Here is a 15,180-nt window from a genome sequence, read left to right as displayed (position 1 = left end):
AAGGTTTTCCATCAACGTGATATCGCGTCCATTAAGTGCATCTTCTGCGGAAAGGCATACAAACAAAGTTATAGCGTCCATTAACTGCATCCTCTGTGGAAAGGTGTACCATCAAAGTTATAGCGTTCATTAACTGCATCTTCTGTGGAAAGGTGTACAATCAAAGTTATAGCGTCCATTAACCGTATCTTCTGTGGAAAGGTGTACAATCAATGCTATTGCGTCCATTAACTTCTTCTTCTGTTGAAAGGTGTACCATCAACGCAATAGCGTCCATTAACTGCGTCTTCTGTGGAAAGGTGCGTGTACGATCCTGAAACTTATAAGAATCCAGATGTTATTCATCCCTTACCGAGTGATCCCCAGATTGCTATAGCTTAAGATTAACTGCGTCTTCTGTGGAAAGGTATACCAACAAAGTTATAGCATCCATTAACTGCGTCTTCTGTGGAAAGGTATACCAACAAAGTTATAGCATCCATTAACTGCGTCTTCTGTGGAAAGGTGTACCAACAAAGTTATAGCATCCATTAACTGCATCTTCTGTGGAAAGGTGTACCAACAAAGTTATAGCATCCATTAACTGCATCTTCTGGGGAAAGGTGTACCAACAAAGTTATAGCGTTCATTAACTGCATCTTCTGGGGAAAGGTGTACCATGAACGTTATATAGCGTCCATTAACTGCATCTTCTGGGGAAAGGTGTACCATGAACGTTATATAGCGTCCATTAACTGCATCTTCTGGGGAAAGGTGTACCATCAACGTTATATAGCGTCCATTAACTGCATCTTCTGTGGAAAGGTGTACCATCAAAGTTATAGCGTCCATTAACTGCGTCTTCTGTGGAAAGATGTACCATCAAAGTTATAGCAATGCTTTTGAACACATAATGTGTATTAAATGCTTATGAACACATAAATCGTTATTACAATTGTCGCTGGTTGACGCAGGTTGCCCCAGCTTGGGCGCCAAAATGTCGCAGGTTTAAGATACGACCACTGGGCTGGTGCCCAATGTCTTTATTCTGCCATTTGCCATTTGAGGTACAAACACTGAGCCTGCCATAAACCTGTTATTAGGGACACTACACGTGAGGGCTTCCACTGCCAGCATGGTGGGTAATACATTATATAAAATTGTGATAAAGTAAAACTATTGTGACATTACATAATTAGTGAAGAAAAACTGATTATGAAAGTCAATGGTAACTAAACCATTATTACAGACAGTTACCAGAATACAGGATAGACCGGACTTCTAATTGAGAAATTGTTTTAATATGAACCGAGCATTCTCTTCAAATGGTGCAAAACTCTGGAAAAATCTACCACAAGAACTTCGATCACTGACTGAACTTGCATCTTTCAAAAGCCAGTTAAAGACTCATCTTTTTACCAAAGCCTACCTTTAGCTCCAGCGTGGACATCGGATTCTGGCGCTATAGAAGTTTTGTATGTATGTATGTATGTATGTATGTATGTATGTATGTATGTATGTATGTATGTATGTATGTATGTATGTATGTATGTATGTATGTATGTATGTATGTATGTATGTATGTATGTATGTATGTATGTATGTATGTATGTATGTATGTGTATGTATGTATGTATGTATGTATGTATGTATGTATGTATGTATGTATGTATGTATGTATGTATGTATGTATGTATGTATGTATGTATGTATGTATGTATGTATGTATGTATGTATGTATGTATGTATGTATGTATGTATGTATGTATGTATGTATGTATGTATGTATGTATGTATGTATGTATGTATGTATGTATGTATGTATGTATTTCATTCAAACAAACTTGCATACCTGTAATTAGGGATACTACACGGTGAGGGCTTGTACTTTATGATATTTACATTTGAAGTTGTGTGATCAAAATTAAAAACACATATGTTTGAAATCAGGTGTTTATGAAGCTAATCCTGTTGCGGATTAGGCAGAAGTATGACTCCTGTGAAGTTTGTTCGTCTCCAAATGAGAACGATGAAATGAATAATATTAAAAAATCAGAAATAGTCCAATGAAAGTCAATACTGTACATGGATATAAAAAGATATGAACTGTTGACCATTGGTTTACCATGACTATAAAAGTTGTTTAAGAAACTATCACGTTGGTATGTCTACTGGAACTTTACTCCCTCTCTTCCGGCTCCCGGCCCCTAGTGGAGAAGTGAATAGATACGGCATATTGAATATAACTTATGTGTTAAATTATCTGAATACAAAATAATCACAGGTCACTGTGGATGGTATAACTGATGATGAGACCGCCTCCATGGTGTAGTGGTTAGAGCTTCCGCCCGGAGAACGGAAGGTTGCGGGTTCGATCCCCGACCGCGTCATACCAAAAGACGTTAAAATATGGTACTTGTTGGTCCCTGCCTGGCGCTGGGCATTAATGGGTACAACAAGGACTGGTCGGCTCGGAGTCAGTATAATGTGTTTGAGTGGGGTATTCATGCTTCACTGCGGCATGGTATCTCAGTGGGCTAGCACTGTAAAACCAGCTTCAGTCTGGGCTAGTACAAGCAGCCGCACATACACATACACACGCATGCACGTCTTCATACGAGCGAAATATTCTCAAGCACGACGTAACTCCAGATAGCATTCAGACGTTGGCCCAACGTTGGCAATGGTTTTGCCAACATTGACAACGTTGGGCCAGCATCCGAATGCTATCTGGGTAAAACCCAATTTCACCTCACCTCACTGATGATGATGATAATGGTGATGATGAGAATTTAGTTGTTGTAGAATTCTATGGCTAGGTATGGTCAGATATCATATACATACATCCGCAGACAAGAACACAGGCAGACGACACCAACAGCAGACGACATCACCAGATAGATCAGACGACATCACCAGATGGAGCAGACGTGCTGCTTCGGGCTACGTCTGCTCATATCTACGTCAACCTTTCATCGTGTGTCTCTCTATAAGTGGAAGATTTTAAGAAGAGTGCGCCATCACGTGACGTGTAATTTTCACCCAGGTATCGATCTTACCATTTGTTTATACATTGGTTGAGATTTTCGCAACGTTTATCCATTGGTTGCAAAGAATATCGATCTGTCTCCGAGACCTGTTGGAGTGATACAGGCGACAGTATGTGTATGCGACAGTGTCACTCACCAAAACAAGATCATAGACTGTACGCACTTATGAGCCTCATTGCTCGGGAGGTACAATAGATGAGCCTATTGTTTCCATCTCACGATGGTGTTATCGCCCTTGTTAGTGTCGTGTTGAAGACAATACAGCTTGTCTTAGTATTGATTTTCTGTTGGACCACAGATGATGAATTTGAGAATGCCGAGCAAAGTATCGGAATAACATGCTGGGTGTCCTCTTTGTAACTATATTGTGTTGACTAATTCAAATCTGGCAAATAATTAACTGTTTTGAAAATCAGGTGTAAAATGGTATAAACTAAATGCCAGATCATGAATAAGGGGCATGGTTTGCGGACTCCCTTCCTGAAAACCATCTTTCCGTGTTGCTTGATGTCTCATTAGCAAACACGATGACATAATCACAAATCGATCCGATTAGATTGCAAGAAATACAAACTAATTATGCCCTTTGTCTCTGTTGAGTCTGTGTGTTTCCAACAGCCAACAATTACATAACTCGTACTCCAAGAGTTGAACATCGATTGTGTTAGTCGCAGCAGAGGCATGCAACGTTTCAGCAGCGTCGTATACTCCTCCATCCCCGATTGAAACCTTCGCCATCAGCAACCAAAACCAGTCGTGCACAAGTCACCACTCCATCTACTCTCAGCGCAGGGACTACGACCCAATGAACATGCATCCATATGATTCATGAACTCTTCTCCACATGAGAGATAAAGACAAGCCGTCTTTCGTCAACCGTGTGTTGATTGCGTCAACAACTTGCACAAGGACAGGGAGGGTTCGCGATGCGGCAGGTTCAGCTGGCAGACCGGGGGCAGTGTGATTAGTCTGACATACGTTTACTGTCCAGCGTGCACAGTGGGAGGAGGAGGAGGGCGACGTCCACGACGTAGGATGACTTGTTATGTTTACAAAGGGAAGACGGACGTGGATACAAACCAATGATCACCTTCACAGCGCCGTGCATTGCTCTCCTGTGTGTTCTGCTGTTGGACTTGTGCAGGGGTAAGTGACACAGGGTCTTGTACGGGTCTGTTCATGGGGTCTGTTCACGGGGTCTGGTCACTGGGTTTATGGCTTCATGATAATTGTGTATATCTGAATTCTGTCCTTTGTATGAGAAAAACTGATGAATTTTCGGTATTACAAAATTGTTTGATTTGGAAAAAAATATTAGTTCTATTGATTGTAATTATCGTAATAGCGTTTATCTTGTAATTGGATGACCTTTATGCATGATGTGGGGATAACAGAAATATGTGTTGTTAGATAGGAGTAAATATATTTTGTTTTTCAATTCGGAATGAGTCATACCTAAACGGCAGTGAATGACTTTCGTCACATGTCTGTGCATTATGTCAATGTATTTGTCGATAGTCACTGTTATGGTCTGTACGTATTCCCACACATATGAATGTGTTGCCTAGCAACAACTCTTCAACATAAAATCGGTGGTTTACAATGAAAAGTCAAACAATGTAAATCTCACGATGGATGCGGAAGACGAAGGATATATTCAACCAAACATTCTTAATCCGTCGATTCTTGTGACTGTTAGAAGAGTTATGCTGATTGGAAATATAAAACGCATATAATTCATTCTTCACCAGAATTTCAGTGATCAAATCGTACAGTTATTGTTTCGACATTTGTACCTACTGCGATGTTTCGTCCGATAGTCGTGACAAGTTATCCTCTGATCATTACCATTCATAATGTTTTAATGATTGTAGCCGGGTTCTTATTAACATATATTCGCTGTATCTGACCTCGATATATCCAAAGTAGACAATAGTGAAGCCCACATACAGTGCACGTCACCCTCCATGACATTGCTGGAGTGTTGATAAGCAACCTAAAACTACACTCGCTCCACCCGAGGACACAGTAAGTCGTATCCATGGAGACGATGCATCGGTTCTTAAAGGATGGGGTAGACTAGTGGCTGCAGCTTTGATTCGTCATGTCGATGACCTGGGTTCGACTTTCTGCGTGGTGAATCACATTTGTGGTGTTCAGTGCAGTGATACGTTGGTATATTGCCATCAGCGGTGTATATCATACTGGGATGCTTTGTTTACTGAAGATACTAACGTCGTTGGGATGCTTTGTTTACTGAATATACTCATTATCGTCACCAGGATGCTTTGTTTACTGAATATACTTACTAACGTCACCAGGATGCTTTGTTTACTGAATATACTCACTAACGTCATCAGGCTGGTTTCTTTACTGAATATACTCACTAACGTCATTAGGATGTTTTGTTTACTGAATATACTCACTAACGCCATCAGGATGTTTTGTTTACTGAATATACTCATTATCGTCATCAGGATGTTTTGTTTACTGAATATACTCACTAACGTCATCAGGATGCTTTGTTTACTGAAAATACTCACTAACGTCTTCACGATGCTTTTGTTTACTGAAAATACTCACCATCGTCACCAGGATGCTTTGTTTACTGAAAATACTCACTATCGTCACCAGGATGCTTTGTTTACTGAATATACTCACTATCGTCACCAGGATGCTTTGTTTATTGAATATACTCACTATCGCCATCAAGATGCTTTGTTCACTGAAGATACTAACGTCATCAGGACTGTATGCTTACTGAATATATTCACTATCGTCATCAGGATGCTTTGTTTATTGAATATACTCACTAACGTCACCAAGATGCTTTGTTTACTGAATATACTCACTAACGTCATCAGGATGCTTTGTTTACTGAATATACTCACTAACGTCATCAGGATGCTTTGTTCACTGAATATACTCATTAACGTCATCAGGATGCTTTGTTTACTGAATATACTCACTAACGTCATCAGGATGCTTTGATTACTGAATTTACTCACTAACATCTCCAGGATGCTTTGTTTACTGAATATACTCACTATCGTCATCGGGATGTTTTGATTATTGAATATACTCACTATCATCATCAGGATGCTTTGTTTACTGAATATACTCACTAAAGTCACCAGGATGCTTTGTTTACTGAAGATACTAACGTCATCAGGATGGTTTGTTCATGAATATACTCATTAACGTCATCTGGATGCTTTGTTTACTGAAGATACTAACGTCATCAGGATGCTATGTTTACTGAAGATACTCACTATCGCCATCAAGATGCGTTGATTACTGAATATACTCACTAACGTCACCAAGATGCTTTGATTACTGAATATACTCATTAACGTCATCAGGATGCTTTGTTTACTGAATATACTCACTAACGTCATCACGATGCTTTGATTACTGAATATACTCACTAACGTCACCAAGATGCTTTGATTACTGAATATACTCACTAATGTCATCAGGATGCTTTGTTTACTGAATATACTCACTATCGCCATCAAGATGCTTTGCTTACTGAATATACTCACTAACGTCACCAAGATGCTTTGATTACTGAATATACTCACTAACGTCATCAGGATCCTTTGTTTACTGAATATACTCACTAACATCATCAGGATGCTATGTTTACTGAATATACTCATTAACGTCATCAGGATGATTTGTTTACTGAATATACTCACTAACGTCATCAGGATGCTTTGTTTACTGAATATACTCACTAACGTCATCAGGATGCTTTGATTATTGAATTTACTCCCTAACATCTCCAGGATGCTTTGTTTACTGAATATACTCACTAACGTCACCAGAATGCTTTGCTTACTGCATATACTCACTAACGTCACCAGAATGTTTTGTTTACTGAATATACTCACTATCGTAACCAGGATGCTTTGTTTACTGAATATACTCACTATCGTCGTCAGGATGCTTTGTTTACTGAATATATTCATTAACGGCACCAGAATGCTTTGCTTACTGAATATACTCACTAACGTCACCAGAATGCTTTGCTTACTGAATATACTCACTACCGTCACAAGGATGCTTTGCTTACTGAATATACTCACTATCGTCACCAGGATGCTTTGTTTACTGAATATACTCACTATCGTCGTCAGGATGCTTTGTTTACTGAATATATTCACTAACGGCACCAGAATGCTTTGCTTACTGAATATACTCACTACCGTCGTCAGGATGCTTTGTTTACTGAATATATTCACTAACGTCACCAGAATGCTTTGCTTACTGAATATACTCACTACCGTCACAAGGATGCTTTGTTTACTGAATATACTCACTATCGTCACCAGAATGCTTTGTTTACTGAATATACTCACTATCGTCATCAGGATGCTTTGTTTACTGAATATACTCACTAACGTCATCAGGATGCTTTGTTTACTGAATATACTCACTAACGTCATCAGGATGCTTTGCTTACTGAATATACTCACTAACGTCACCAAGATGCTTTGATTACTGAATATACTCACTAATGTCATCAGGATGCTTTGTTTACTGAATATACTCACTATCGCCATCAAGATGCTTTGATTACTGAATATACTCACTAATGTCATCAGGATGCTTTGTTTACTGAATATACTCACTATCGCCATCAAGATGCTTTGCTTACTGAATATACTCACTAACGTCACCAAGATGCTTTGATTACTGAATATACTCACTAACGTCATCAGGATCCTTTGTTTACTGAATATACTCACTAACATCATCAGGATGCTTTGTTTACTGAATATACTCACTAACGTCATCAGGATGCTTTGATTATTGAATTTACTCCCTAACATCTCCAGGATGCTTTGTTTACTGAATATACTCACTAACGTCACCAGAATGCTTTGCTTACTGCATATACTCACTAACGTCACCAGAATGTTTTGTTTACTGAATATACTCACTATCGTAACCAGGATGCTTTGTTTACTGAATATACTCACTATCGTCGTCAGGATGCTTTGTTTACTGAATATATTCATTAACGGCACCAGAATGCTTTGCTTACTGAATATACTCACTAACGTCACCAGAATGCTTTGCTTACTGAATATACTCACTACCGTCACAAGGATGCTTTGCTTACTGAATATACTCACTATCGTCACCAGGATGCTTTGTTTACTGAATATACTCACTATCGTCGTCAGGATGCTTTGTTTACTGAATATATTCACTAACGGCACCAGAATGCTTTGCTTACTGAATATACTCACTACCGTCGTCAGGATGCTTTGTTTACTGAATATATTCACTAACGTCACCAGAATGCTTTGCTTACTGAATATACTCACTACCGTCACAAGGATGCTTTGTTTACTGAATATACTCACTATCGTCACCAGAATGCTTTGTTTACTGAATATACTCACTAACGTCATCAGGATGCTTTGTTTACTGAATATACTCACTAACGTCATCAGGATGCTTTGTTTACTGAATATACTCACTAACGTCATCAGGATGCTTTGCTTACTGAATATACTCACTAACGTCACCAGAATGCTTTGCTTACTGAATATACTCACTAACGTCACCAGAATGCTTTGCTTACTGAATATACTCACTAACGTCATCAGGATGCTTTGTTTACTGAATATACCCACTAACGTCATCAGGATGCTTTGATTATTGAATTTACTCCCTAACATCTCCAGGATGCTTTGTTTACTGAATATACTCACTAACGTCACCAGGATGCTTTGCTTACTGAATATACTCACTAACGTCACCAGAATGTTTTGTTTACTGAATATACTCACTATCGTAACCAGGATGCTTTGTTTACTGAATATACTCACTATCGTCGTCAGGATGCTTTGTTTACTGAATATATTCATTAACGGCACCAGAATTCTTTTTGGTTACTGAATATACTCACTAACGTCACCAGAATGCTTTGCTTTACTGAATATACTCACTACCGTCACAAGGATGCTTTGCTTACTGAATATACTCACTATCGTCACCAGGATGCTTTGTTTACTGAATATACTCACTATCGTCGTCAGGATGCTTTGTTTACTGAATATATTCACTAACGGCACCAGAATGCTTTGCTTACTGAATATACTCACTACCGTCGTCAGGATGCTTTGTTTACTGAATATATTCACTAACGTCACCAGAATGCTTTGCTTACTGAATATACTCACTACCGTCACAAGGATGCTTTGTTTACTGAATATACTCACTATCGTCACCAGAATGCTTTGTTTACTGAATATACTCACTAACGTCATCAGGATGCTTTGTTTACTGAATATACTCACTAACGTCATCAGGATGCTTTGTTTACTGAATATACTCACTAACGTCATCAGGATGCTTTGCTTACTGAATATACTCACTAACGTCACCAGAATGCTTTGCTTACTGAATATACTCACTAACGTCACCAGAATGCTTTGCTTACTGAATATACTCACTAACGTCACCAGAATGCTTTGCTTACTGAATATACTCACTAACGTCACCAGAATGCTTTGTTTACTGAATATACTCACTAACGTCAAGGCAGCAAGGGGGATGCGGAAGCATCGCCAGGCAACTGATACTTCAATGAACTGACCACTAAGGTGATCGTAAGTCACTAAGGTAACCTTGGTGCAATGTTAAAGAATGGGAGTTTAGGTTAACCTTAGTAAAGGTCGTTTGATGAAAGGAGCCACAGGCCAGTTTAACATATACAACCACAGGAAACTGACCAGCTATTACTACAATACCTGGCGACCCCAAGCCTGCAATAGCTTATGTCTGAAGAAAACTAGAATATTGATTTATATGACGTTGTTGAGTCTTCGGAAGGCGTGGTCTGGCCACGAACAATGTGATCAGGAGAATTAACAACATGGACATATGCCATCTTTACTGAATGCGTGTTAGTCATACCCATTAAGAGAGACTTCTTATGAATCTGAAGTTGTCACTTAATCATATCATTTGTTACATAGAGTGTGTTCAATGATGCATTTTATGTCTGAGGCAAAAGTTGTCTTCAAATGATGCATTGTATGTTTGGGACGTGGGTGTGTTCAAATGATGCATTGTGTGTTTGGGACATGGGTGTGTTCAAATGACGCGTTGTATGTTTGGGACATGGGTGTGTTCAAATGATGCATTGTATGTTTGGGACATGGGGTATGTTCAAATGATGCATTGTATACTTGGGACATAGGTGTGTTCAAATGATGCATTGTATACTTGGGACATGGGTGTGTTCAAATGATGCATTGTATGTGTTGTATTGTTTGGTGAAGATATCAATATACTTTTTTTTACATCAAAGTAGTATAAAGGTGGTTGGTTGCGTTTTCATATGAAGATTCGCAACAACACATCTTAGTGGTATTCCGCCCTCTTATAACATAACCATACGTTCAGGGAATAGGATAATTATAAAGCATTCCTGTTGTCACTGTAAAGCAAAGATGGAACAAAAACCGTCCACAACGTTGTCAGACTGTCCCTAACCGTGTCTTGTTCCTTCTCGGTTCATTACACGATAAAAAATGAATCGTTCTGGCTCAATCCGTGGTGTGTTTCACCAAACGCCCGGCATCACTGTGAGTTTCCAACCCAGCTGATGCCCTGTGGTCCAGAGACAGTCGTTCAACAAAAGACATGTGGCGATGAAGGACGAGGTTGAGATGTGAGATGGTTTGTTGAGAATTGCCGTCTGCCTTCTTATCTCCAGCTCATCACTGCCCAGATTATGTCGCACTGGACAGACAGGGAGACACTATACACTCGTCAGTTGATGGGGCCATGTTACGAAATACTTGCCGTCTAAGGAGATACATATACTATAGCGGCCACCCACGGAAAGAAATGTTCTGACCAAATGAAACATTATATGAAATACACCCTCGCCCAACACTTGTCTGCGCTTGCCTTGACCAGAAACATGTCACACTAACCCGTATTTGTCATTACGTGAACACAATACATTGGGTATACTGACCACATGTTTCAAACACCAGTATTCCTATTTGTGAGGAATGTACGGATGATTGACAGTTGAAGTTGTGTACTTGAGACGATATGTCTGACTCCATAGTTCATCTTATTAATTCCAAATCCACAACAATTCCAAGGCATCACGCAGATGTATCACGGATACGATAAGGACATACAATGTCGGAAAGATCAATAACCTGCTATTACCTCAATCCGAAGTCACAGCTTAGTTGTTCAGGTTAATAGTTGCCTTGCCTTTGTATGTGTTTGTTACCGGTGCAACCGTTGGTGCAGGATACGCTGAAACACCCGTGGTCATTACTATTTGATAGTGAAACACATGCTATATCATAAAGTCGACTATGTCTTTAATACAGATTTCTTATGACTGTGGAAATGGTTTTGGCGCTGTTGTTTGTATCAACTTAGGGGCTCGAAACATAATGATATTGTTTTTAATGCAATTGAATATTGACACAACTGTTGTTAAACTTGATTGTGTCTATTCAGCCATCACTCATTGCTGCTACAGTTTGTGAAAAGAAATTTACTGCTGGGTAATTTAGCATTTGAAATCTTGTATAGTTGTGTCAGATTTATTGATTTATTAAAGATAAGATTTCTAAAATATCAAGCCACAGTTGTACTGGTTTCAACCTTTCATAGTTTGAATTCAAATTATTTTAAAAATATAGATATGTAGACATATTCCTTTAGGAGCTGACTGGGATCGTTGAAGTGGTTGCACGTGTAAAATCACAGATATGAGAGAGTTTCAATTAACCACATCAACCATTAGATAACATCTACCGAGAGGTGTTATTTATTGTGCCTGTAAGTTTGTTATCCAATATTATTACATTCATGAATATACAATGAAACGAAAGCCAATTACTATGGTAACAATAACCATGTATTTCTTCCACAAATGATGTTAGAACTACCCGATGATGTCACGACAGGCATATATACCACCAGCTGTACATAATATCTTTGATGTTAATTCGATTTGTGGCGAGGTGAGTGTCATTGTAAGCAGACCTAGACCCTATGATGCACATCAAAGTGCCGAAACGTCAACGGCGCTGTTCACGACGACATATAACTCGATACTGGGGCAGACTCTTTCGCGGGCAATGACGTCATTAGGTGAACAAAGTTACCTAGCAACTGTAACATCAATGTGAAACATATCAAACCTGTAATCGAGGAGTGCAGTGGAGAGCCTGACTTTGAGATTCACTCTGCTGAAAGACGGAAGACGATTCTCGCGGGGCAAGTTTTCTCTTCGACTTTCAGGCAATTATGAGCTCAAGCTCATTTGTCAACTTCCTCAGACCACGAGAATGAACTCATGGAACTCACGTTTTTGGTGAATTCATTGAACGGTCATGGAAACATAAGTGGTTGAGTGGATGGAATTGTGTTGAAGTAGAAGTCTCGACTCTATGGGTTGTTGTTAATGAAGGAGTTCCCCAACAACAAACTGTGTCACCCTACTGTAGCAGGATGTTTGACACTGGCAGTAATTACATTGCACCCCAACAAGTCTACAACACAAACGTTAAGTACGACACACAGGGTATACTTGAATTCCTCACAGTAAGCTACTCTTAAAGCTAACTTATAAAAGCTACAATGAATGTTACCACATTAAGCTACACTTGAACTTCACTCATCAAAGTTACACTAGTTTTTATTTGATGGACATATCGTTATTAGTGATTGTTTTGTGGAAGAAGATATAAATTTAAAACAGAGCAAAATATTCATAACAAAATTAAAAACATTTTTCTAGACCATGTTGTTATTGTGATTTTGATCTAACCCCAAATTCTCAGATTCATCTGGTATCATTATATGATAAAATTAAAAATACAAATGGTTTTGATATCATCGGAAAAGCGTTCCCCGCCACTCCTGTGTTCGTGACAACGAATTACGATGCACATGTGATACATATGGTCTCACCTTAGGCAAGTGAGTTTGTTCAAACCTGCCCCTGTTCACCCAGCAGAAAATGGATACCTGGTGGGATAAGTCGTGTGACTATCAACCTTCTATCTCCTCACGGGCAGCTTGGGTTATCCGGGGTAATAATAATCCGATTGTAGCGCTTTGAGCGTGCCCCTCCGTGGTGCGGAATTCAGCTCATTACAAATGCCCTTATTATGATTAATCGTCATGCTGTGATGAATTCTATATCACACCACACATGAAAATCACACATTCAACACACATCACATGCACATCACACATTCAACATACGACAATATACATCACACATACAACATGACACACATGGACAAAAATGTACAACACACAACACATTCATGACCCATACAAAACACCCACAACAAACACGAAACACACACAACACGAACAGAACACACAGACATCACAACTAATGCCCAACACACGTACAACACGTGCATATCACATATACAGCAGAACAGGTGCACATCACACATCACACATAGCATACACACAGCACGCGCAACAAATACACAGCACATGCAGAACACACAACACGTGCAGAGCTGCAAGACACACACAGCAAACACGAAACACATACAACACAAACAGGACACATACACAACTCATGCACAACACATACAAATCTGACATACAACACAACATATGCCCATCACAAATCACACATACAGCACACACTACATGCACACCAAATACACAACCCATAACACATTCAGAACTTATGAAAAGTTACAATCAACGCGAAATGCATGTACAATGCACACAGAAAATATGCATTACCCAAGCAGAACGCATACACAACTCACAACACACACGAAACACAGACAGAACACATACACAACTCATGTGCAACACATTCACCACACACAAGAAACGCGAAACAGACGCATACCGCGAGCACAAAGCATACCAAGACTACATCACATACGCAACACGAAGTCCAGGAGGTTATCGAGCTATCCGCAGTTCGACACAAATGGCAGACAATCTTTACTATTGGACATGCATGGGTTGTTTTATTAACCTGTCCCGTGTGTCGAATGACATCAACCTTTGTATTACGGCTACCGTTTAGTACCTTGAACAAACCTACAAATGACATTGACTGCTTTATTAGTCGACTATAGGAGTATTTGTTCATTGATTTCCGCAGCCATAATTCTTCCGACATGAACGATCGATCAGTGTCTTTTTGCCCGACATTTGCGTCATCGATCCCATCTTTGTAGCGGGATATATTGGCACGCATAAAGTGATAATTCTACATGTCTCGGGCTGAAGACGTTTTAAGGCAAAGGTAGAACATGAATTGATTCTAGATACAATCACATCCACCAAGGTATACAGGGATCCTGACATGCCACCATGTTTATACATAAACATGAATTTCCATAATCTGTATAGCTAAATGTTTCTTGGTACCTTGGGTATTATCTTGTTCAGGTCCTGTACATGCATCTAGAATGATCAATATATTTATAACGCATATATTATTATCTAACGACATTACGTGAACCTCTAAACGACGCGACCGGGAGACGTTTGGTAGCCCCGTTTTGGAGTTACATGCTCGTGCCGTATTTTGTATATATCCATGTTGAAAGATTACACCACATGTGACGTATGTTGGAAATCCCAGGTGAAACACGACAGTACATGCACGTGTTGTACATACAATACATCGTCAACACTGTAATGCGAACAAGAAATTCATGTAAACAATTTCCAGCGTGTAGCTCGCATTTAAGAAGTGATGCATCATTCTCTGGACAATTTGGCTCAGCACATCCACCCAGCACACTAACAATAATCATAACAATGTCCATTATAGAAACAAGGGACGGTGGGGTAGCCTAATGGTTAAAGCTAGCGTACTCTCGTCACGCCGAAGACCCGGGTTCGATTCCCCGCATGGGTGCAGTATGTGAAGCCCATTTCCGGTGGCTTCACCGTCATATTGCTGGAATATTGCTAATAGTGGCGTAAAACCATACTCACTCACTCGTTGTACAATGAGCATATGATGTAAAAAGTGTCAGGTGTGATCACTCTTTGTTTTCTCAAGATGATGAATGTATTATTACTTTAGTAGAGCATCAGATTATTTATTGTAAGTTATATGCTACATCATCTGAGATGGAAACAAACGGGA

General features: G+C 39.4%; 1 protein-coding gene across 1 annotated transcript in view; it reads left to right on the top strand.

Moving 5' to 3' along the window:
• The first annotated feature begins 3,204 nt into the window (after positions 1 to 3,204).
• LOC124288596 overlaps positions 3,205 to 15,180 on the top strand; it is a 29,860-nt gene continuing 17,884 nt past the window's right edge. The window contains exon 1 of the mRNA XM_046725146.1: positions 3,205 to 4,175. Coding sequence (XP_046581102.1) covers positions 4,112 to 4,175 — 64 coding nt within the window. The 5' untranslated portion in view covers positions 3,205 to 4,111. The remainder of the gene's footprint in view (positions 4,176 to 15,180) is intronic.

Source organism: Haliotis rubra, unplaced genomic scaffold, assembly GCF_003918875.1.
Source record: "Haliotis rubra isolate DU_JTF1 unplaced genomic scaffold, ASM391887v1 Scf420, whole genome shotgun sequence".
Lineage (NCBI taxonomy): Eukaryota > Metazoa > Mollusca > Gastropoda > Lepetellida > Haliotidae > Haliotis > Haliotis rubra.
The sequence above is the reverse complement of the archived record's forward strand: the minus strand, read 5'-3'. Positions and strand labels throughout refer to the sequence as shown.